Source organism: Melospiza georgiana, chromosome 1 (assembly GCF_028018845.1).
Source record: "Melospiza georgiana isolate bMelGeo1 chromosome 1, bMelGeo1.pri, whole genome shotgun sequence".
Classification (NCBI taxonomy): domain Eukaryota; kingdom Metazoa; phylum Chordata; class Aves; order Passeriformes; family Passerellidae; genus Melospiza; species Melospiza georgiana.
The window spans coordinates 30089715-30115652 of NC_080430.1; the positions used below are offsets into that span (position 1 = coordinate 30089715).

General features: G+C 40.6%; 1 protein-coding gene across 1 annotated transcript in view; it reads left to right on the top strand.

Moving 5' to 3' along the window:
• Window positions 1–179: 179 nt before the first annotated feature.
• BZW2 (basic leucine zipper and W2 domains 2) overlaps window positions 180–25938 on the top strand; it is a 55156-nt gene continuing 29397 nt past the window's right edge. Inside the window, exons 1-3 of the mRNA XM_058026144.1 lie at window positions 180–284; window positions 19266–19330; window positions 25425–25601. Of these exons, the coding sequence (XP_057882127.1) occupies window positions 19273–19330; window positions 25425–25601 (235 nt within the window). The 5' untranslated portion in view covers window positions 180–284; window positions 19266–19272. The remainder of the gene's footprint in view (window positions 285–19265; window positions 19331–25424; window positions 25602–25938) is intronic.

Genomic DNA, 25938 nt, shown 5'->3' on the forward strand with positions numbered 1-25938 from the left:
CCTCAGCTTCCCGCGCGGTGCTGCCAGAGAGAAGGAGCCTGTCCGCTTTTATCCCTTGTTTTCAAGTCGAGAAACGCGTTACGCTTTTCTTTTTTCTCCCCTTTTTGACTTCTCCGCGGTTCGTTCGGTTCTCCTCCCCGGGGAGGTGCCGGCAGTGGTTTGGGCGGGCGGAGGCGCCCGTGTGTCAATGTGTCCGTCCTTCACTCCTCCATTGTCTCCCGCCGTCGCCGCTGCCGTCGCGCTCGCTCGCCCTCCCCGCCCCGGACCGCGCAACCACCGGACAGGTGCGGCCGGGATGGGGAGAGCGCCGGGCGGGAGCCGTGCCGGACCCCGCCGGAGCCCCGCGGCCGCGCTGCCCAGGCCACGGGGGCTGCTGTGGGGCAGCTCCGGCCGGGCGGGCGGGCGCGGCGGCCATGGCGGGGCAGGGCAGGGCGGGCGGCGGCGGCACAGCCCCGGTGTGGGTGCTGGAGCCCGGCTTCGGAAATGCCGCCGTTCGCGGGTTTGCGGAGCACCGGCGGCGCCGGGTCCGCTGCGGGAGGGCGGCGGTGCGGGCTCTGGTGCACGCCGGCCCTTCCTGCCGTGCTCCTGCTTTCCTGCCTTTTTATGGCAGCGGTTAGTCGGGTGGTTGGGCTTTTTGTTGTTTCGTTTTTCCCAGGCAGGAAGAGCGTTTTGTTCGGCTAGAGCGGCCGCATGGAGCCGTGGTGGTGCCGCGGCATCGTGTCCGCAGGAGGAAGCGGGCGCTGATGGACCGGGAGGGGAAGGAACGCGCTCAGCGTGGTCAGAGCCGTGCCTTTTGTTGGCGCCTTTCTAAAATTAAACTGTTGGTGGAAAAATAATCTTTGTTACAGATCCAACTTTCCACTATTCCAGTGGACGCTCGCTAAGCACAGGGACCTGTCCCCTCCAAGGGACAGAGACTGAGGTTTAACATCTTTGATTTTTGGCTGTGTTTATACCAGAGAAAAGAGCAGGACCTTGATACTTGATGCTGACTTTTACCCTCTTTTGTTCTACTCTTAAATGTGTATTTTTTGTATCCTTCCTTTTAAGGAACCTGTTTTTTCCTGTAACTAATTTTTGAAGGCATGGCTTTATCAGCAAGCCGAATTTTTCTGTTCCTTAGTACTTGCAGGTCTCATACTGAAATATTTAATTACGTTTTGGAATTTCTCTTTCTAATACTGATTTTGTTCTCTATTTTGATACCTGTAGGTGACTTTTTGACTGACTTTCAGAAATGGTGAAATCTCTCTCATAGAAGAGCGTGCTCTCTGAATATAGTGTATCTCTGTAACTATTTGAGTAAAAAAAACCAAAATGTGATACAATTTTATTTTAACTAAACAACCAAATTGTGTAGGTTGCCATGATGTTAAAAATCATGGAAATACAGGGGTGTACCACCATCTAGTTTTACTTGCATCAACAAGTGTAAATAAAAGAAATTGGCTTGGACTTCAGATTATAACAGATTCCCTTGACGTTTTTTGTGGGAAACCAAAAATGTCTTGAAGGAAATGCCATTGAAGCACAAGTGCTTTTAATATTCTGATCCAGAAAACGATCCCCATGTAGTGCTAACAGAAGTATGTCACTGGCTCAACCATGAAGGCTGAAATTGGGATTTAAGTGGTCTTTTGTTGATTCACTGCAGGGTGCGAATTTTACCTGCTGTGAACAAATTTTGTGATACTACAGTGCCCCAATAATCTCTGTGGCACTATTAAATAACAGCCTTCAAGCTTCCTTTTGCATTTGAAAAAAACCCACAAAAACTGTCATGCATTCAGCACAGAAAAGTGTGCATATGACATTCCTTTTATTTAATATGAGAATGTCATTATTGCCATCCTGCCCTTGTTCACAGAGTGAACAGACAGTTTTTCCTTGGCAGCCTCACTGGATCTCACTTGGTGACTAAGGCTACAGGAGTGTTCCATCTGCAAGGGTAATAAAATACTTTCAGTGCTGGTTAAAACATGTTTCTCACTCTTACCTGGCTTCTGTGTGACCTTCAGTCTTGTAATGTGCAGATATTTCACAATCTTCAGATTATCCTTGTGAAAGTGTGAGGAAGTGGCATTGCCTCCATTTTATGAACATAATTTGAGGCATGGAGGCAACAAGTGATTTTTTTTAAGGCAATGTAGGAAGTCATTGTCTCAGCAGAGCACTGGAACATGGAATGTAGGTTCTGTGCCTTTGTGTCTTTCCCTCTAATGCATTTTCTTTTATCTGCTGTATCTGTTTCACATATTTAAGACATGTGCATTACTGCTTGGTAATTAATAATATATATTTTGGGTATTACAGAGGGAGAAGAAATGTTAACCTCACTGTGATTCAGAATATTTTCCTGATTTTAAATAATATGTTTACATATTAAAAATTCCCTATTTCCTCATCAGGTGATACATCTGGTACTTGTGATTTGTGAAGCAGGAGCCAGTGGTGACATTTTTCCCCAGCAGTTTGCTGGTTTTACTGCATGGAGGTGTGCTCACAGGGATTTGTGATAGCTATTGTTACCAGTGTGTAGCTGATCCTCAGTGCCCTGTGCAATTGTCAGGGGTAAGATTCCTGCAAGAAGATAACTAGGATTTCTTTAATTAAGTAACATTCATTTTGGGAGAATGTACAGAGCAATAACCTTTTTCTCAGGACAGTTTGGGGGGAAGAGATTGCCCTGTGCCTTGGAGAGTGCACCATGAAGCTCTCAGTCTTTGGACAAGGAAGAGAGGGAGAGGAAATGCTGAACTGGTTTCACTGTTTTCTCTCAAGTGACCTACTGTCTTGGAGGGTTGCCTGAATTCTGGGCGTGTACTCTGCAGAGGTCAAAGATCCCATAGTCAGTGCCTGGGCCTGGCGGGGTCAGAAACCTGTCTGACCCACTCCATTTTGTCTAGGGGAAAATAAAATAATAGGTCAAACATGTATGCATATTTCTATGACTTAGTTCCTAGCTCCCATCTCACTGGTTCAGCTAGGGATTTCCTCAGCAAGAAGTGGTGTCTTTGTGTTTACCTTTATGTTTAACAGCCTAAAGCAGGCTGGTAGGCTTTTTAAATTTAGATAAATTGTGTGTATGCAGCAACCCATGATTATAACTTCCATGACTGCTTGAAAGAGGACTGCTTCTTTCCTGTTTGTGAACCTGCTGCTTCATGGTTTTGTTCAATCCCCAGCCCCCAGTTCCTGTTTCGGGAGCTGATGAGGAATTGGTTCCTGTTCAGCCTTGACAGACCTGTGGTGTCCCCTGCCATTGTCTTTTTGCTGAGCTGAAGTGTTGGGTGTATGTAAAATCCCTTACATATTGTTGCCAAGTGCATTTTTGTACACTAGCTCTGTCTCCCTGCATGCCCTGGGCAATAGGAAATCTCCTTCAAGTGCAGTTGAGCCTTGCAGACAGACCCCCACTGGGTTTTGGTCCTGCTGTCTCCAATCCTTATAATTATATCCTGGCCAAAGTTAAGAGGATCTAATAGGATTATTCATTTAGATCAATTCAAGTTCATGCAAGTTCAAGGGGTTTTTATTGCTAGAAACATCCTCTGTTTTTTCCTCTCAGATCTCACAAATAGTAATCTGTGGATAAGTTACTTCCCTGGCCCCCCCAGCCCAGTTGATTTGCATTGTATAACTCAGATTTCTTGAAGTGCTTTTATTATATTGTAAGGGATGTTTTTCAATTTTTATCTGTTTCTGGATCTCAGGGCAGCCACTCATCTTTGTTATGATCTGTCAACGTTGCTAAGGCCTGTTTTATACCGGAGGGTAGACTGTAAAACCATGGAAAAATAACTGAAACTGGTGAGCACTGATACATGTTTTTGAGCACAACTGGTGTATCCACAATAGCTACACACAAGGTATTCCTGTGGATAAAATGCTAATCTGAGACCTCAATAGAGATCTCCACCTGTTACTGATTCCTTGTGAGACCTTGCACAAAGTTAGGCTTTCTCTTCACTTTGACCTTCAGAAGCAAATCTTAGAACTTGACTCCAGCTGTATCCAAAGTCTGGCAAGATGAGGTTTATGCTGCTTTCATCTTCTCTTCAATCCTGACTTGAAGGATTCTTACATGTATGGGACAGAAGGACACCAAAGTATTTTCCAGAAGATTGTCTGGTGCACACTGTAGGATGAGCATGGTTGAGGTGAGCAGTGTTCTCCAGCAGGAAATACAGGTCAGAGCAGTGTGAAAATACCAGTTTGGGGCTTGAATGTCTCTATAATGGTAATGCACTCCTGTCTGGGCTTAGTGGTCTGATTTAACTTAGGTGTTGGTTTACTCCAAGACTTGATCTGATTGAGCAGAGCCAGCTTTGGTGGTTTTGCACCTAAAATATATCCAGAATAGCTATCACCTATGGAATTTTCTTCTAAGAAAACTGTTCATCTGTATATGTTGCAAAGTGCATTTTTGAGCATATGCTTTTATTTTTGTGTGTCTTTAACTGCTGATCATGCCAGGGCATCCAGAATCTTCCCACAGGGAGTGAGGATTAACAGAGCAAAGAAGAAATTTCGAGGTGCTCAGGTATTGTGATGATGATCATGGGCAATGTAAGTGCCTTAGATGAATGTGCATTTGTACTACCTGGTTAAAAGCTTCCTTTGAAAAAGTCAGCATTGCTTTCGCAACAAAATCAGATATGTGTACTTCTTTCTTCTTTTATATACCCAGCATAGGAAAAAAAAATAAATTGCTCTTTTGCAGATTGAGTTCACATTCTCTTAATTGTTTTTTCTAGGTGGTTCTAGTATGAGTGGCTTGCTCAGACAATACTTGCTTTGTGCTTTTCACATGTAGCTCTAAGTCACTGTGGTTTTATTGAATTAAAAGAAATCTAAGCTTTAAACAAATTGTTTCGTGCCTATGAATTCCACATAGTTAGGTACTTGCATTTTTTGGAACAGATGGTGTGCAAGCAGCTTTTTGCTGTTAAAGACTGAGATGTGTTTAGTGACAGCAGAGCAGTATGTGTCAGAGTATGCCTGGGCACCTTTGCAAGACTAAATTCTTTCCCTCTTATGCTTTGCAGGTGGTAGCAATAACCCAGTAGTTCATTAGCACAGCTTCTGTAAGAGCTGGTTTGCAATTGCTTTTCAGATGGCTGTTCCTAAAATAAATTCAAAATTTCAGAAATATAAAGCGAATAAAATTGCATAAAGGTGCTAGGGAAATATATCTGTGTGTAGGAGAAGATTGAAAAATTACAGCACATACAGAATTTGTACTGGTTTTAGGGATTCATGAGTGCAGTACTGGGAACAACAGCGTTAGCAGCATTTAGTCAGTGACAATCAGACCTTTCTTTGGTGAAGAATGATGGAGGCACTTGGGTTAAATGTTTAATTAGATCTAATTAGTGAGTAATTTTTTTAACCTCCAGACAGGGTTATTAAACTCTGCTTACAGTCATGTGCAGATATATGTACCTCTTTGTAGGCTTAAGGTTATTGTTTAGGACAGAGGAATTAGATCATGCATTGAATGACTGTGTGCTGTTAAATTCAGATTGCTTTAAGAGGCATCATCTTTTATTCCTTACTTTCTGTCCTCATTCCTCCTGTGCAAATTCAAAAATTCCTATATCTGTGTGCCTCATAAGGCAATAGACAGTCACCCACATCTGTCTCTCTACTTGAGCTTACAGGTGAAGTAATTCCATTTTTATATTTTATGAGCAATAAATCAGCTGTGAACTGTGATGGTTGCCCATGAAATTTTAGATTTGATTTCTGAAATGGTTTATTTTTCCATGTGATTCAGTGTTGATTAAAAATTACACTTCTGCTCAACTGCAACAGTACTTATATATTAAAGTAGTAACTGTCTGTTGAAAGATAAATAAAATACTCAAGGATCACTCAGAGGTAATGCTGGTGTGTGAGAGGAAGATTGACAAATGGAAAAAAAAAATCTATTTTTTCTCCCTAGAGAAAAGTCTGTGGAGTGCAATAATCTTCTACCATGCCTGAAAACCCTTTTGAACTCACTGTACCATAGTTCTTAAATGTAGCTGTAGATCTTGTAAGAGACTGCAAAAGTCAAAATAAAAAGCCAAGCAGAGTTCAGTACCTATGTGCAGTGGTGTGGTGGCCATTTTACTGCACTGAAGTGCTCTTTACCATTCTTGCATGAATGAAACACTTGAGTTTCAGGGTTTAACAGCTTTGGTCTTCTGTAAAGCGTGGTTGTATAGTGCAAGCACAATACAGGGAACTCATATTTTGGTAGCAATTTGCTGGTAAAACCTCCAGCTTGGGTCACTGTTTGTGATAGGGATGGCTAAGCCCAAGTGTGGTGTCTCATGTAGATCAAATTGCAGGACTGTTCTCCATCTTTAGATTCATTTTTGTTGGCTAAGCTGGTTTTAATAAAGAAAAACATCTTCTTCACATGTGCTGTATAAAACAAATAATCACTGTTTTGGTTTTTAAATTGCAGCAAGTCAGGAAAACACTTCCAGGAAGTAAATCAGTAGTAATTTCTACTTTTTCTGTGAGAGCTTTTAGTTGCTATGTGTCTAAGAGTTTTTGAAATTAGAAATTAATTTTTTTTTCTACTACAGAAATTATGGAAAGAATTTTAAAATTCACCGAGTCCTTCATACATCAGTATGTTTTGTCATTCTGTATAAGGATTTCCTCTGCAAAATCTGAGCTATTCTTAGGTTGGATGGAGAAGTTCTGTATAGAGATCACTTACATTTTCTGCAGGCTCATAGTGGCAGACAAAGATTACTGCTTTTATTCAGCCTGTAAGATGATGGATTACCTCTAGTGAGAATTAGGACTGAGGACAGACAGATCAGCAAAGGAAATGCTAGACACAGTCTGGGATAGAGGTTGGCCAGGGGACATTGGAAAGGAAGCATCTTCTGTGATGTCTTGAATCTCAGTGAGTTACACCCTTCTACAGTTCCTTCAGATACTGCAGGCAGAACAATTAAATATGACTTTGGGGTTGTACTTGCTTGTAATAACTACTCTCTCATGTGTTTTCCTTAGATGTGTTTTCATGCAGAAAAGAAGACTGAGCAGTTCAGTGGTTTGTAATTTGCAAGCTAAAGTGATCCTTTCATTTTAGGTTTTGTTTCCTCTAGTCCTCTAGTTCTCTAGAAATGTTTTTAAGAGTGAAGATACAATCAGTGCATTCAAGTTATATATTAGTCATTTTCTTCTGATAAGACATGGGTGAAATCTTGGGAAGATATTACTGAGCATTAGATATAGGGCTTGTAATTTATTTTCACTGCCATTTCATGCCTTGAGCAACAGAAAACTAGAAAAACAAAGTATGTTACTTCTTTTAAGTGCTTGAGAGAAGTCCCCCTTTAGAAGAGGGGTTGGTGAGTTTCTTTTAATTTACAACCTTGCCTGTATGCACCAATATTGGTGTGAGTTTGATTTGAGTCTGGTTGCTAGTTCTGTCTATGTCTCTGCACCTTTCTGAAGCCTGTGTTAAATCTTTTTTGTCTTAGGTCTGCTTTGGCTATTTTCTTAATGTGTAATTTCTTGTGACTGTGACCTGAGGATCCCCAAATCATCAGCCAGTGCTATGAAAACCCAGTGTTGTGCTGTTGAATACCGTATTCTGCCAAGATGTTTGTGGCTTTCTTTCTCTACATTTTGTATGAGAAGAAGCGCCAGTCAGTGTGCCCCCTGGGCCATGTGAATCCTTGGCTCTGCCCTTCAAATTTATCATCCTGCCCATGGGTCTCAGCTGCTTTCCCAGCATGAGGAAACACCTACTTCTATGCTCAAGCACATGCATGAGGTCTTTTGCCAAGTTTTGACTTTGGCTGTCCTGTTTTGTGGGGCCTTGTTAAAAGGCTTTCTGAATTAGAAAAAGGAAAGAATACACATAGTTTTAGAATTGAAAAAAAATTAATTTAGGTTGTCACTCCTACCCTTGTAATTTTATCCTCCCTTAGCAAAGAACATATGCTAACTTTACTAGTTCTTCAGCTCTACAGAGTGTATCAAACTATGCAGAGCAACGTTTGAGGTGGGATACAAATGCGCTGGTTTGCATGGCCTTCAGCAGTCAGTTCTCTGACTTGGAGAGTTTGACTGTATCCAGTCACTCAATGGTTCTGCATTCTAGGATTTAACTGCCATGTCTTTCTGAAGCCTCAGAGGGACCAGCCAAGCCTTTCCTTGTGGTTTCTCAGTCCAGCAAAAAAAAAATCCTCTAGCTGTCTCATTAGTAAATCTTTTAAATTATTCATAGTTTGTATCTTCATAGGAGGTGGGTTGTAGAAATCTAATGTAGCATTTACTGGTGTTTTTGCTCTCTTGTACAAATGTATGTATGCATACACCTACAGATACACATTGCATGGAGCCCTTATTAGGTTATCTGCAGAAGTAGGTTGCTGATATTGGTATTCCCAGTGCATGAACAGTGATGTTGTAAACAAGAAAATAGATTTCCCTATTAATAGTGTCAAATATCATTGTGCCAAGCTGACGTTGACATAGGCCAAACACCACAAAGTGGATGCATGCTTTCTCTGAAGGAAGCAAGGCTGTCTGGCATAGTGATGCTTTATGCCCTTTAAAAAGATACTAAACATATTCTGGTTAGAAATCCATAACTCCTGCAGCAGTGCTTGGCTTCAGAAACTGGGTTGGGAGTGGGTGGATGGCTGTGGTCTGATACTGAGGCTGTGCTCTCAACTTATTTGTGGTATGCTGCATTTTGAAACTTCTCAGCCAACAATGAAAGTTCTGTGAATTATTTCAGAAAGATGAACAAGCAGGTCTAATGAATTAACTATAGAACTGAATAGGATACAAATAGTAATTGCCTTATAGTTAATTTTGGGTGGGGAACTAAATTCCTATCTCTGCTTGAGATGTTTGTAGGTATCACTGAGCTATAGACTTTCACACAGATGGCCGATCTGCAGGTGTGAAGTTTGATCTGATTCAGATACATAAAAAGTGACTTAAATCTGAAGCTATGAAGCTGTTCATCCATCTCACTCTAAGATGGGCAAGCAGAACATTTCAGATTAGCTGTTTTCTGGAAGTGTTTGTGTTTTTTCTTATGGTGAAAATATGCAAGAATTGCAGGGTTACACTAGGTGTCATAATTAATTTTTAAAGGCAAGGCAAATACACCCCATATTTGGGTTCTGCCAGTTGGCCGTTCAGTCAAGAAAAGTCAATAGGTGTTTTGGTTTATCTGATTGCCTTCTAGAGTGATTGACAGCAAAACAGGGAGTGGTGCTCACCACCAGTAGTTTCAGTTAAATTGCTGGGTTTGGCATTGAGCTGAGCTGACTGACAGCATCTGTGCTTCCATTACCAGTGTGTGGGCACAAAGCACTGCAGTGTATTCAGCACTGCGTGCTGCCTCTGGTGGAGGGGGGCAAAATATTCTGTACCTGCTCTGATCTACATCTGGGTGAAACAGATGTCTCACTAACTTCTACTAGCTTCTTGTAATGTGATTAAGCTGTTAGGAGAGGATGATAATATGGGAAAACAGATAGAAATTACTGACACAACAGGCTAGTTGCTCTATTTTTTTTCTTCTTCAAGTGATTTATATTGTTGCTTTATTTGACTTCCTTTTGTGGCAGTGTTTCTTAGTTCTGTGATTTTGGCCACCTGTATATATAAATGTGGTTTTGAGAACTGAATTTTCATCTGATTGCAATTATGATCAAAATTGCATATAATTACCACTTTTTAAGAAGCAAAACTTAAGAAGCATTCATAATAGCCATTGCTTGCAGTGCTGTGTTTATAGACAACTGTGAATTCTTTGGGTTCAGTTTGATGTATTGCAAAGTCTCCTGAATATAGATTACCATCAAGGACATATTCTTGGTTTTAGGCATTTAAATTTTCAGATAAGTCTTACGTTTAATATCATTTATGTTCAAATACAGGATGGAAGAAGATCAAGAAAAGCAAAATTAAACTGTCAAAATTGAGAGAAGATGCAGCACTTCGAGAATTTTCAGGACTGTGTCTGTGTATGATATTCCAAAATGAAGGAAACTTTGCCATATATGATTGCTTGGTATTTGAGCTTTGGGTTACCAAACCAAAACTGATCTCCCATTTCTGATATGTACAAAGTGTCAGAGTCCAATACTCTAAGATCAGCATCTTTTAGATATTCCACATGTGAAGGGTATGATGTTTAATATCTTAATTTCCCCACCTGAGGATAGTTGAGATTATGTGGGATTTCTGATTTAGCAGAGTAACACAAATTATACTGAGAATGTCATACAAATGTAAATGACACATAACAAAGTAAAGCAGTTCAGTCACAATACCAATGTGATTCACATTACCAGTCTTGACAATATTCTCTCTGGGCACCCCCGTTTTTGGGAAGAAATATGTGGCTTGAATCACAACATGTCTCAAAGATTTTTGCTCTCTGAAGAAAACTGGTTTGAATGCATTCCCTCATCTTACAAAAAGCAACTAAAGTCCTCCTGCAAAATTAGTAAGCTGACCCAGGATAGTCTTCTTGGGATTTTTGTTTACTTCTCCTAACCTGACCTTACTCAGGTGCCATCCAACTCTCAATGCTGTTGTCCTAGTACTCCTGGGTGGAATTTGGTGTCATGGGTGAGTAATGTGAGTAATGCCTTGTGTGTTTGTGGATCTAAGAGACAGCCTTCTCATACCAAAGCCTGGCTTACGGGGAGAAATTTGCCTTGGGTCTGTAGTCTTATCTCTGGAAGTAGCCTGTAGTGTTGGTAGGTGAAAAACAAAGAGAACAAAACAAAACCAAAAAAAAAGCCAACACACAAAACCAGTGTAGATAGAGTGAGTGCTACATTTCTCTTTCATGTCCTGTCAAACTCATAGCAATTTCTCAGGTTTCCACACAGAGGTGAAGAGATGCTGTTCTGAAGTAAGGCTGAGAGTGCTGGTATGGGAGCTGCCCAGCAGTGGGTATGATAGCAAGTGTCTGCTCAGTCTGTAATTGCTGGTTTTCTGACTCACCTAGCATAACAGTTGACTGTGTAGGCACCCCATGGGTGGCCTTTATTTCTTTTTTTGCCCCAACACACAACTTGGATGTGAATTGGTATCTATTGCCATCTTGGCTTGATCTCAGAGGAGTTGTACCCACCGTTGCCTAGAAAGTAACTGCTTGCAGGTTGAAGTAGTCCAAGCATTGATTGCTTCTATTCCCCACTCCAGGATTTTATTTACCAAAACTGGTGTGTTCTGTCAAAATGTTCACCTGCTCTGAGGAGGAAGAAGCAGCCTCAGGGAATATGGGACTGCTTTTGGGATGCAGAGTGACACAAGTCAGTTACAGATTCCTTTTTTTTCTCCAAGTGAATACTGCTAACAGCATAACCAATGTTAGCTGGTATGTTTGGAGTAATAGATATGGTGAAAAGCTGCTGGCCCTTTGTGCCAAAAAGATCAGAATTCAGATACCTGGCAGCTGATTCATTTTCCCTCAGGTAAAAAAAAAAACACCCCATGCATTGTCTTGGTGAACTCTTTGCACGTGCTTTGAAGAAATAATTAGGGAGTTCTGAATTGAAACTTGCTTTATTGCTTAAAGCAGTTCCTCTATTAAAATCAAGGCCTTCACCAATTGCAGGTGTGTAGGAGGTGCTGGCTATTAATACATCCCTCCTCCCGTTACTGTATTTAGTTCATGAAATAATGAGCTGCTAGCATCTGGGGAGCGTTTCTTTCTGGAGAATGCACAGATTGTATTTATTTATTTATTTTTAACCTTAGCCCCTTAGTTTATCAGTTTTCAAGTGTTGCAGTCTGTGTCCTGGAGGCAGAAGTGATCTCCAGTGCTTTTGCTGCTTCTCAGAGCTTTGAGGTAGCAAGAATAATGGAAGAGGCACATCTTCTGATTTTATTGTTGATACTGAAGTTGTATGAGTAGCATCAACATTATAAAAACTTCCAGTGGCCTGATATATTAAAAAAAAAACAGAAGCAAGATGGACTTGAACAGAGGATTGGTACTCTATATGAGAAAGCTGATCTTCCTGCCTTCATTACAAAACTGTTACCGTGTTTTCTTGTGTCTCAACAGGCTTTGTTTTTGGCAATGAAGCCTCTCTGGTACTTTTTGAACATGTTTTCTTCCAAATACCTGTATTTATTGGTTTATTAGAGAGCTGGTTCAAAGGAATCCTATAAAGTAACTCCATTAATGATTTCTTGCAAATATACTGTGAGCAGTGGCTTCTGTAGTTCTCCCCCAAACATTAATGAAGGATTGAACAAAATTGCTGCAGTATCTTTACAGTCATGCTTTTGCAGAATTTCAGCTACACCATTTTCCTGTAACAAAATCATCTCTATAGCAATTGCTAAGACAGTTGAATTTTTCAGGATGATCAGGACATGTAATGTCTCCAAATTTGAGAGCCCTGTTTTAGCATTTACACAATCCATTGAAAGTGGTGTCTTGTGTGAGGAGAAAACTTTGTTAGCTTTGGAAGAGTTCTCTCTTCATTGTTTTATCAGTTCACCTCACCCTGATCTCTGCCTGATGCTGTTTATCCCCTTCTTTTTCTAAGAGGTTTTTCTGTTGGCAAGGTATGCAAGCTTGGAATTGGTATTTTACCTTCAAATGAATGTTAATTGGATATGAATTGATTTGTAGCAATACACCATCTCCATTATCACAGCCTATTCCAGTTAAGAGTATAGCACCTAAGAGAGCTTTCAACAGTGAGAAAAGCTCCTGCTAATACCTTGTTCTTAAAGAATTACATCTAATTCCTCCTCTTTAGTTCCTGGAAGAAATCTTGTTACTGAATGACAACATTTTTTGTGTGTCACCCTGAGTGTGTGATTGAATTTTCTTAACTTGTATGTCTACCTGCCAGTTATTAGGAATTTTTTACTCTTTTTTTTCCTTTTCTTTCACTGACTGTGCCATGACTCATGCACTTTTTATATGATTCCTGATGACATGACAGAGAAGTCCATTGTCTCAGTGCTCAATTTACAGTTCTCTTGACACCATGAAGTGCATTTGAAAGTGCTTCAGTGGTGTTACTCATCTTAGCCACTTCTGTAGGAATTCCTGGTTAGTGACCTAAGAAATACCTGCTGTCCTGAAATAAGTGCAGTGAGGTGGCTCTCTAATGCAGTGTGTGGTTGTACATTTATTGGTGGCAGTGGAAACTGGGGCTTTTTCTGACTGTTTTTCAATAAACATCCCAGTTTAGCTGTTAGGTGATGTGGTTTATGGTGCAGACTTCAGTGAGTCTGTCTTCTCGTTTTTTCTGGGTTTATCATGTTCTTAAGTGCCATCTGCATGTCTACCAAGTCCATCTACATGTGTTTTAAATAGTGACACTGACTCTACCACTTCCCTGGGCAGCCTATTCCAGTGCCTCACAATGCTTTCAGTGAAAAAAATTTTTCTGCCACCCAATTTAAACCTCTCCTGATGTAAGGTGAGGCCATTTCCTCTTGTCTTGCTGCTCCTCACTGGGAAGTGACCAGCTCCATCTGGCTCTGGCCCCTTTCAGGTGGCTGCAAAGAGCAGTAAGGTCTTCTCCCTCCTTCTCAGGATAACTCTTCACAAGCTGCACGCCCAGTTTGTTCCTGGAAAACCTTGCATGAGCACAGGTTTTTATTTATTATTTACCATGTGGTAAGTTTCATTCTCTTCAGGTATTCATTTTGCTGCAGAATTAAATCAATTCCTTCTGCTTCATCTCCTTGTTTTCTCTCTTCCACTAAGCATGCTAATAAGAGAAATATTTTTATTGAAGTAGATACACTTTTTACTGCAGACCAGTACTGTTCTGTGATTAAAAAATAAACATTTTTTAAATATTTAAGTGCCTTGAGAGCTTCTGGGAGGCTCTTTAGGGAAAGGCAGGGCATGTGGTTCAGCAATATTCGTATTTCATGTAAACATTAAACCCCCATGTGAATTGTGTTTACCCTGCAGATTCTTATGTTACTGTTTTGTCCCTGCATGTTGCTGCTGAGGCTATAAAACCAGGGAAGGGATTTTAATGTGGCAGGAGCCTGGCTGTGGCTTTATCGTTCCTGATGAACAGCACCTTTGGGTTAAAGGTTTCATAAACATGGCAGCTGTGCTGGTGCCTCTGTGGCAAGTCTGCTGGAGAAACCTGGTTGCTGGTGCTGCACTTCCTGGTGATTTGTGCCATGGTTGAATTTATGGACCTCCAACTTATTAGTCACTTCTTAAAAAAATCCCAGTGTTTTAGGAACAAAAGGCACAGTGTCCCAGTGGAAGGCAGGAAGCCTGATGAGGATTTGTTGAGAACCTGTGTCTGGATTGCATCTGCTCTGTCTTCTTGTCCCCTCACATTGCTCTGTTCTCTCTACTGGTAATGACTTATAAGTTTTCCACCTACAGATTTTGTTAGCTTATGATCTAGCTGTCTGCTGCTTTTCAGAGAGCAGAGACAGCTGCTGGCTGCATGCTGACACGTTTCCTCTCTGGCAAAAGTGCAAGGGCAGCTTTTTCTCTATGCTGCTCAAGTTCAGTAATTTGCATTTAATGTAACTTCTTGGCTTGCTCCTGAGAGGGGTGGAAAGCTCTCTTTACCCCAAGCCTGGAACTGTAACTGTGAGACAATGAAAACACCCAATAACATTGCTGGATAAAAAATACCCAGTAAAGCTTTTTAATGTCCTGGATATTCTTTGGTGGGAAAGAAAAGATTGCCTTTGATATGTGGGTTGGGATGTTTCCTTCGTAGCAACTCTACCCATCTATGCTTCTATTTTATTTGCCTTTGTGATGAGTTCTGCCCCTGTCTTACACGATATCTGAGCAAGGGAAGGAGATGGAAATAGCTGCTGCCAAGGCTGTGTTGCTGTGCAGGCTGGTGGTGCAGTGTTGGTGTTCTGGCAGCTCTCTCCATCGCCCTGTCAGTCAGACGCCATCGGCGCCAGTCCCCACGGCAGCAGCGCAGCGTCCTGTGCAGCTGTGCCCCCCTTGCCTCCCCAGTCCCCTGGGCTGCCCAGAGGGTCACTGCCTGCCCTTGGGCTGCACTTTGTGCCCTGCACACCAAGAGCCATAAAATGCTGGTTGTTTTTATTAAAATGTTGTTCTTTTCCTTATGCTGCTTGGCATTGATTCCCTTCTCTCTGTAACTAGGGCAGTGAAGTTTTGCTGCTGTGAAGCAACTGTTCCCAGATTCATCTGAGCATGTTAATGTTGGGAGAATCTCAGATGATTCTGATATTTTGGTCAAAGGAAGTGCAAAATGATGCTTAGAAAAATAGTGTTGCTTTGAATAAAGGTTTTCAGTATTTTTTTTCAATTTGAGCAAAATGTTTCCAAGAACAAATGGTAGAAACTTCAGCCTTACCAAGGCTTTAAATAATTGAGGAGTTAATCATCATAAGAATTTCCCTGTGGTGTGGATAAAAGACTACATTTTACTAACCTATTAAGTGAGTTCATACTTGCTGAAGTGGTGAAAAAACTTTTACTTTGTCTGTTGCAGGTTTTATAAATGTATTTTATTAATTAATGCTGGATTTATTAATTAAAACTGTTACAATTTTTATTAGTTGTGTTAGAAGGATTGCTTGATTGGAGTAACTGCTCTATAATATGTATCTGCATATCTACAGCTGTATATGTCCCTAAGTTTTATTTTAACTATTTAGGGTCTTCAGCATGAAAATGAGGAGCAGCTGTAGAGGAAGCTTAGTTAGCTCCTGGATTTCAAGCAGTCTCAGGAGAATGTGCCAACTCACCAATTTATGAATTTTTAAAGTATGGATCTGTTTTGTACAAGCCTCTTAACAAGAGTGGGAGTGGAATTTGGTAAACTTTAAAGTCATGCATTTTTTTATTTTTCTGATTAATTTTGTAGCTACAAGTTAGTAATTAGCAGGCTTAGATACTTTTTGTTTGTATGAAAAATGAACCCGTTGTGGAGCGTAGTGCCAGGTTCTGTACTGCCCTGACATCTGCTTGAGTACTGAGCAGTAAATTGAGAGGAAAGCTTCTATTGCTGAGCCTCTCCCATCTTTTGCTGAAGAGTGGAGTCTGAAAGGAGAGAGCTGACATTTCCATATCTCTTACTTGCTCTCCTGCTGACAATTCTTGTAAATTGTGGAGGATGTTTGGCTGCAAGATAAAAGTTTGGCTGGTGGTTTGGGTTTTCTTTGGAGGCAATTCCCTTCCTACCCACATCTGTCCTTAAGATCCTTGCTCCACTGAAACCACTATGACTGCTTAGCTGCCATTTCAAAATTGGCCGTTGGCTTTGAGCCCAGGTTCTGTACCTTTCAAAATGGAGAATATATGTAATAGTTCAAGGTCTTGAATGATTTCAAGGTTTTACAGCTATCTGACACCTGGGAGGCAGGCTGCACTCTCTGATGCAATCAAATGTGCTGTGCAAGTTTATATGCTTCCACCCTGAATTTACAACCTTCAGGCACCACTTTCGTGCTGTTGTTGGTTTCTTATTGATGAAAAAAAAGTTTGCATTGCATTCACTTTTGTAAATTTTATTATCCAGGCATCTGTTGTGGTAGCAACAGCACTTTAAAATCTCGTTTTCAGGACTTGATGCCATTCTCAATTCTTGTATAGATCACTGGGTTGGTTTTGCTCAGTGTCAAGATTGTGTTTCTTAATGAAGGATCCTGGGCCATTGCTTTAGGCAGTGCCTTATAAAGCCAGACCCTCACTCGAGCAGATTAAAGCACAGCACATTTAAAGCTAAATATAGAAGAATGCATATCCTGTGTTCCTGGTAATTAACTATTCAAGAGTCTCTTCTATTGCACTGAACCTTTAGTCATTAAATCTGCCACAAGTTGGGAGTCCTGCTTTAACTGCTTTTTTTTTTAATCTTTTTCCCAGCTGTCTTAAAGGACATACATTTTGTTCACAGGCAACCGTTAAAATCCATAGTCAAGCTTCAGGTGCATGCAAGTGTTTTTGCAACTTAAAAATACACTGCATCCAAGGAAAGAAGTCTGGTGTTAGAAATTCAGTGTATGCATTTCTGTCTTTCATAGAAACTGGGAAACTGTCCAAGTGTGCTGGGTTGAAGGCTTTTGTGTGTTGCTTAAGTAAGTGGGCACTGTGACCCCAGCCTGACATCATGTTTGTGCTCTGGAAGAGCTGTGAAAAGTGGAGTTCTTACCTGCTGTGTGCCTTGCTTGACATTTTTTTTGCAAACCTTTTGGTTTTCTCTTGCCATCTCTTGAAATGAATGTTTTTGGAATAAGGTGTAAGGTGTCCAGGCAAAACATAAAAACAAGTCAAAAATACCTAGGTGAATGTTATAGATCATTCTCTTTACAAATAACTGAAGGACAGAAAGACAGAGCAGATAAGTATGTCAAATCTAGGCAGTCCCTGGCTATAGGCTGGGCTGTTGCTCATCCCTGTAGATTGCTGGATTATCTGCCTAATTAACTTATAAAGCACCTCCTGTTCCTCTCACACCGAGCTGTCTCATCAGGGGAAAGAGCCTTTGGAGCTGTGCTGTGAGGGCACTCCTGGATCCTACAGCACTTTGAAAGATCCCATGTTACCTGGTTGGCCATGTTTAACTCTTTGCAGATTACCAGAACGTTTTTTCCAGAGGGCTGTTAAGTGTTGCAGTTGTTTTGAAATGCTCCTTGGTCTGTTAGAACTGCAGCTTGAAGTCTCGGGGATGTGTGAATCTCAGTTGAACTGCTTGTTGTGTGTTTGTGGTTTTGTGACTTACAGGATGCAAACCTTTACTCTGAACTCCACTGGCTATTTCCAGTTCATGTGCCTGCATGCAGAGTTTTTGACTGGATAAGTGGTAAACCTAGACTAGAAGGAAGTGATTTGCCAAGTAAAACATTTGAAATGCTGCAAAAGTGGCCAGCTAGGGATGCTGCCACTACAAGTCTGGTGAAAGGGAATACATCGTATAGCTGGAGCATTGTTAAGAGGGTTAAATGAACTTTCAGGGGTAGAGAAAACACTACTTGGATAGTAACATGTGATTGATGGCTTTCTCAGCCATGGAGCTTGAATTTCTTTTCATTTGTGGTAGGAAGCATGTTGGAAAATCTGTGTACTTCTAAACTAGACCTGCAGAGTCCACAATGAAGAAATACAAATAATACAGATTTATGTAAAACTGCAGTTATTAGAAGAACATGCTCAAAGTCTTTCGTGAGAAGGTTTAATTCTGGACAAGCAACTCATATGTAACAGTGACCAAATAGCCTGCAGGGTGTGGAGTAGGTGGCCTCTAAGTGTCAGGGCTGGCAGGTGCTGTGGGCAGGACAGGATGATGACCTGTGGTGATTCCTAGTGCTGCAAAGCTTCCTTTTAATTGCTGCTGTTTGAATTCAGCTCTTGGTTCAGCTGCTCTTTGCATAAGCTAAGTTTTGTGCGATGAAACTGATTGTATCCAAAGCTTAAAAATAGTTTTGTTTTCTTTAGATAAAGTGACATTAATATATTATCGCTTCCTGATTATTTTGACATTGTGTGTTGAGATTTGTTGTAAAGGTCTGAAGTAATACATTAATATATTATCACTTGCCAATTTTTTTGACATTGTGTGTTAAGATTTGCTGTGGAGGTCTGAAGTAATAGAAGCTCAGTATTTTTTACTGTTGTATGATGTGCCATGTAGGTCCTTAACTCTGTATGTATGCTCCAAGTTGATGGGGTGAGGGATTTGTTTATCTTCTATTATTTTTGCAACACCCGCATGCTTTTCAGAACTGAAAGTTGCTAAGATACAGTAATGCTTGTAAGAAATGTTTGATTAGAATTTGATGATTAAAGCACTGTCTTCATGGTTAGAACACAAAATCTTGTCTTGAGCTGGACAGTGCATAACCCTGGGCATGCATCTGCCTGGTGGCTGTGCCAGAGGGTGGGACCTGAGCCTCACCAGGTTGGCTCCCAGCCCTCTGCCTTAGTGCCCCCAGCATCCCCACAGGCTGCATGGGCAGTGGTTGTGTACCCCTGCCCCAGGAGTAAGGGCAGAGACTCCATCACCTTCCCAGTCAGTTCTGAATCTTCACAGTTTTTTGCAGAGATGCCAACAGCCAGGTTTTAAGAAAAACACATCTTATTGAAGTTATCCTTGGATTGTAGTGCTCTTCATCTTAAAGATAATGTGAATTACTCTTGGAAAATGTGTTAAGAATTTTCTTTACCTGTCATATGTTGGGATTTTGCTACCCTGAGTCTTTATTTTGCCTTTAGATTAAATTGTTGCTATAAATGATAGAGTATAAATATTTTTCCCTTTCTTTCTTTCTTTCTCCAGAAATTTTATGAATAAGAATCAGAAGCCGGTGCTAACAGGCCAGCGGTTCAAAACTAGGAAGAGGGGTAAGTTGCATTACAATTTTTGCTTTATTTTCTTTGTTAAAATGACTAGAAACAGAGCAGGTGGAATGGTTGAAAGTTCATCTGAAGGATTTTTCTCCCCTTCTTTTCAGCCATGTTAAGATTGAAGATGTTACTTTGAACTAAGCTCTATGAATTGTATTATTTTCACTATATACCCTAGGACTTGATGTAAATTTGAGTTTATGAGATATGAAGTCTTGTGGAGGCTTCAGTTAAAGATTAGATGCTAAATGAATTTGTAATATATTTGCATATGATAAAGAAAACTTGTTAGATGTTTGATTTGGGTGTTTCTTAAAATGTCCTTTTCAACTAAGAAAGCAAAATATGAGCTTTTATTTAAAAGTTTAAATAAAACTACCTGGGCTTTTTTGGTCTGATTTTCGTTTTTACTTCATTGACTCATACGAATGCCATGTCTGTAAGTGAACCTTTCTTATCTAAAAAGGAATTTTCCCACCTTCCTTCTCCGTGAGATGGTCAGATCATCTCACTGGCCCTGCTTTCAGGTCAGAAGGAGGTCAGGAACTTCCTCTTTCACAAATATTTATTTCTCCTGTGTTAGTGTAGTTTTTTTTTTTAATTGTTTAAATAAAACAATTTTGTGAGCCTCAATTTACTCATTGTGATACTGATTTTCTGTAAACATGACCAACAGTTTGTTAAGTACAGTAGAGCATCAATTTTTAAAGAAAGCTGAGTGGTGTTGATTGTACTGTCCAGATATCTGGCACAGCAGATATCATCCTAACATGCTTGCTTATACCATACTTAGGATTCATTTGTTGCAGTTTAGTTGGCTGGGATGAATGCCCAACAGTCTGAGGCAGAGTGACAAAATACATCTAATTGTTTATTTTATTCCGTTCCTCCTCCCCCACCAAAAATCCAAGTCTGGTTTGTGAAAAGAAGGATTAGATTTTTGGTGGTATAATAGTAGATTATTGCAGCAGACAGGTGGGGTTCCTGTCTGTCATGAAACAGACATTTTCCATCTTGACTTTCCTGTCTCTGATCAAAAGCTAACATGTCTTAAAAGCTTATCTAAACGTCTTGTGACAGAAAATGTAAATATGAGCATTTTCTTAGTGTGGATGAGAGAAACAAAGAGAGTTGGTAACCTTTCTCAGAAAATTTCAAATTCTGTCACAGCTCTGAGGAGCTGAATGATGAGTGTCTAGAGATCTAGGATGATCATGAAGCTTAGGTAGGAATTGCAAAATAGTTAGTCATGTTAAAAAGCAGTGCCAGCTTTCTCTCATCTTTCCTGCCTTGCACCCAGCGCTTCAATTTGTTTCACTAGTACAGTCTCTTAAATGCAAAATGTCTTTCCTATGGTACATATGCAACGTTTGTAAGGATAACTAATTAAAAAAGAAACCAGTGTTGTTTGTAATTAAATATCATGGTGCTCCAGTAATTAGTGGGATTACCTTTCTGTCAGTGTGCTCGAGGGCATTATGCAGTGGGAGCTGTACACTGCAGTAACTCACAGCCATGTAGATGTGGCCAGAGGAGTGGAATTAGCAACCCCTAAAGAAATCTGTCTGTCAGATCAGCCAGTAGAAGCACTCAGACATGCACACTGCTGGATTGATCACATGTATTTTTCAGTCTAGGCCAGTCAGTTGTGGTAAATATGTTTTTTGATAAACTTGTCTTAGAAAATATTCTCTCTCTCAGAGACTTTCACTTTGTTTTCCACTGAGTTTGGCATAATCTGTCATAGTACAGATTTGGTCTTTCACTCCTATTTAATGCCAACAATAATTAGAATAAATAAAGATACTTGATTTGCAATTCTGTGCCTATCCCTTGGATTACTGTGTGGAGTGGTTGGAGGTAGCCCTAGATAACTCACTGATTACATGGAAGAAAGAAAAGGCACAGGGGGGTCGTCTGAAAGATTGGTTGGGGTTTTTCTTTTGAGAGAGGTTTCTTAAATGGGATTGTGGATATTAAATGGCTTTAATATAGAAATTTTAACATGCAAACACTTTTTGTACTCAAAGCATAAAATCTCTTCTTCAAAAGGGGTGTCATCCTTGTTGCCTTAAGATTTTAATAGCCTGCTTGGAAATTTGTAGGTACTTAGTTCTTTCTAGAGGCAGAGTATTTAAGGAAAAGAAATGGCTTCCAAGTATGTTTATTCCCTTAGGTTTTCAAATACTTTTGTATCTCAGCAGTGCCACAGGTTGTTAGGTCTTTGGCTTAAGACTAGATGATACTATTGGGGTTTTTTATGCTGAGTTTCAGTATATCAGGGAGTCCTGAAATGTCACCCAGGCAGGACAGAGTGCAGTAGCTGTGGTTTGACCATGACATTTTGGTTTTTGGAGACTGTAATGTGGCATGTAACAGGCAGACAGGTAGGGGGTCTGAAACATGCACATGCTGGGGACAGTGAGCTGCTTGTTTTTACCCACTTGTGTCCCATGGTACTCCTTTTTCCCTTCTGCATATCCCTGGAGCACTGCCATCTCAGCAAGGTGTGACACTGCAGTCAGGCATCCAATAAAATTAATGCATATGTGAGCTCTTACCACTGGTCAGCTAGCTGCAACTAATCTCAGGTTGTAAAAAACTTCTGAGCTTTCAGAAATCAAAAAAGAATCATGCAATGTTTTCGATTTAAAGTTTGAGTGTATGCTTAGTGTGTAAAATATCTTTGAGAGAGAACCATGGAAGAGGAGCTTGTAAATCTCTCTCTAGTTATATTGATTAACCAAATGAAAGAAATAAGCCTTGCATGCAGCATATATAGTGGCAGACATTCAAATCACTTTAAAAAGATTTGAAGGAAGAAAAGAAAAATTATGCTGTTAAGGGAAGAATCTTCCAAGGGAGGGAGGCATCTCACAGTTCCTATCGATCTAGGCAAATAAAATAGTTTGGTCAGTTCTTGGTATAATCTCTGCACCTGTTGAATATTCCTTTTTCAGTGAGGGTCAGCAGTAGTTGGTGTCTGGCCAGTACTTGTGTTTATGGAGCTATGTTTGTGGAGACAAGAAAATTATCTAATAAAAAGTCAATATTAACACCTTTATGTTACCTTGTTTGGCCCCTCTTCTTACTTCATATTATCTTTTTTATTCCACAGAATTACAGTTGTGGGCCTTCTGTTGAAGTGATAAAATTAATTAAGGACAAGCTATGAATGTACTTGGTGATTTTCTTAGAAGCAAAAGATAGGAAATAAGGATCTAGGAACATGCTGAAAATGAAAAGCTGTGTATAGCACTGATGCAGTGGATATTGTGTGCATCACATCTGCAAGCTACACCTGCCTCTGCCAGCCCATGATTGGATCTGTGCTTGTTTAGTAATTGTGCACTTGACAGCTCAACAGACTGTCACCACTTGTTGGTGATGGCTTCTTACTCACCCTCTTGTAATACATCAGCATATTCCTCTTCAGTACATTAGCTTGGTAGGAAAATGTTTCCATAAAATTATAAATCATTTTTCATGCAATGAATTCACCTCTTGTTGCTGTGTAAATTTTTAGATTGTGATAGGCAAGAAAATAATAGGGTACTACAGATACGAGGAAGACTTCTGGGGCATGGAAAGAATCTATTTTAAATAACTAAGAAATATTAATCATGGTATTTGTGTTTGTACTGAGCACTGTGTACCCATGATATCAAGCATATAATACCTTCTAGTTTAGATGAGAACATCTTAAATTTTTACATAAAATACATTTTAAAAAGTAAACCAGGATTTTTTTTTCAGCTCTTAAAACAAAGGTCTGTCTTCTTGCTGCTTGATGTGTCATCAAGCATTTTTAAATTTTTTTTTACTCTTCAAATAATACATACTTACTTGGCAATCCCAAAGAGAATAATTGCACTCAGATGCTTGTTTATGGGTGGAACTGTATTTCGTGTGCACAAGTAAAACTGCCTGAAGTACACATACTGAAGTACTTATTTCAGTAAAAGATTGGTTTGTTTCTTGGTTGGTTGGCTGCTTTGTTCTTTGGTTTGGGTTGGGTTTTGTACTTCAAGTTGGAAGAGAGCTGCAGCTGAGTGTTTGGTAACAGGTCTGGTGGCTTGGAAGGGATTCCAGTAGCATGCTTCTCTCTGGGTGTTTCTTCCGTGGAGCAAAGGCACATACTTGAATTCTCCTCTCAACCTCCTGGTTTGTCCCTGATGGCTGTGCCCTGCAGATAGGAGAGGTGGTTCCTCAAAACACAGACTCCAGGGTTTCATCACAGCCAAAGTCAAGATAACATGGCTGAGAGACTGAACATCTCCAAGGTCTGGTGTGAAGTAAAAGCCTGGGAAGAAGTCCAGAAAAGGGGCATTATTGAGTAGTGAGTGTATTGGGTGCTGAGAGCGTGGTGGTGGAGAGTCTGGGTTGACCCTGTGTTTGTGTGCATCACTTCATGGGGAGCCAGTGTTGGGAGTAGATGGTTGCTTGAGCATATGTATGGGTGTCCATGGAGTTGTCTCAGTTTTGGTCTGAGGTCAGGTTTGGGGGATGGAGAAGCAATCCATGTGGAGATGGGTTGTAGACTCAGTCCTGAAAAGCTCAGGAAAAAAGGGGATCCTACAGTCTTCCAGTGCTTAGTGCTTGAGAGACAGCCCTTGAACTGCAGCTGGCTCCTTGAAAGGACAAGTGGACTCATCCCCTGAGCTTCCCAGTGGCTGGGACACTGAGTGGAAGGGACTGCTTTGTGCCTTCCAGGTACAATTGCTGTGGAAGAAAGGGATGCATTGGAAGTGGAAGAGAATGTGCGAGTGAGGTACTGAAGGTGCTGGAATGAGTGCTCCCCACGTACATGCAGCAGAGGAGAGAGAACTTTGCTGTATGAGAAATAGAAAAGCTATCAAAAGTAGGAATTGTCTGTGAAACAGTTATTCAATTGCCATGAAAGTACCGTGGCAGGAAGGAAGAGATTAGGAAGAGAGGCTGTTAAAAAGCCAGGTCTCTTGTTTAAGGCCTGGGATGAAAAGCTGCTCTATGAGTAGCAGGGAACAGAAGCCTGCAGCCAGAGGATGCATAAAGGCCAGAACCTCTCACAGAAAGTCTGCAAGCGTTGCAGCTGGCATATTTCAGATGGCATTAGCATATGTTTTGACAGAAATTTAACCAATCCTCAATTATCTTTGTGAGTAAAAATCTGTGAATTGATCCTCTGGATATTTTCCAATCTTTCAAGAACTTGTATCAGTGTTTGTGTCAGCAGGTGATAGGAGCCCTGGGTATGAGTGCACAGAACAGCTTGCAATTTTGTTTCTGAAGTTCAAGTTATTTTAACAGTAACAGGCATTTCATTTGTGCCCTTTTGTAAAGGCAGGACAGGTTTTCTTAAGAAGCTTCAAGTGGCCACAGTAAGCTGTTAGCTGCGTGGGCAAAAAGGCAACAGGAGGTATGGGTAAATCTACATAAGAGTTATCTGGAGGCTGCAGTTGTTTGTGTTGTGACTAATGACCTTGACACAGGGACTTTGGGGGTCAGGCTGTGCCTTAACTGAATTCAGCAAGGGACAGCTGTGGAAAAAGCAATGTGAGTGCTGTGTTCATAGTGCTGCTTAGGTCTGTGAATATAAAGGATAAATTCTTGGTTGTATTGTGTTGCTTTAAATGTTTATTCAAAAACTAGTTTTATTAATAACTCAGTGTCCTGTTTTTCCTGAAGACTCTTTTTGAAAACGTTTTAGTTATGTGACCATAGTTATTAGAAGAAAAATAGCAGGAGATGAAAAGTGAAGTGTTCATACCTTGAGATTATGTACTCATACCTTGGCATTCCCATTATTCTGCTCTCAGAACAAGAGAAGAGTGTGAAGTTAGAAAACAATAGTTGCTTTTCCTTTATTTATGTTCCCATATGTTTATGTATGTTTTAGTGTTGGGAGATAATGAGGAGAGGGGAAGCAAGGGTAAACACTGCAGAATTTCCAGAAATTATACAAGCCAAACAAACTTCTGGTGTGTTGACCAGAATGAGAAGAGTATTTTAGGTGCCACAGTCCTTTCAATTGCTGACTGATACAGGATTTTAACAAGTTTTAAAACTGACACTCTCTCCCTTTCCTTCTCCTTCTTTCTCTCTGTTTCAGATGAAAAGGAGAAATTTGAACCCACAGTCTTCAGGGATACAATTGTCCAAGGCCTCAATGAAGCTGGGAATGACCTGGAGGCTATAGCCAAGTTTCTGGATGCAGCGGGCTCCCGACTTGATTATCGCCGCTATGCTGACACACTCTTTGATATTTTGGTAGCTGGCAGCATGTTAGGTAACCTGCAGAATATCTGACAGAGAATGTTGATGATCAACCTTGCTTGCTTCTTTTGAGATGCTGTCTTCCTCTACAGTGGAAATTATAGCCTGTATTACAATTTCAGTGCTTGCATCTCGTATCATAGCACTGTTTGTTGTTTGTCGTGCAGTAATACCTCGGTACTTTCTGGATATTTCTCTGAGAAGCCTTCAGTCTGAGCTAAACCAGCATATAATTGCAACAGCAAAGAGAATGAGACATGCTAACTAGGGGAAACAGAAGGATTTATTAGCATAAAAAGGTGCACTCCAGGTTAAGAGCTGCTGCAAATCTTGCTTTGTAGATGGTGCAA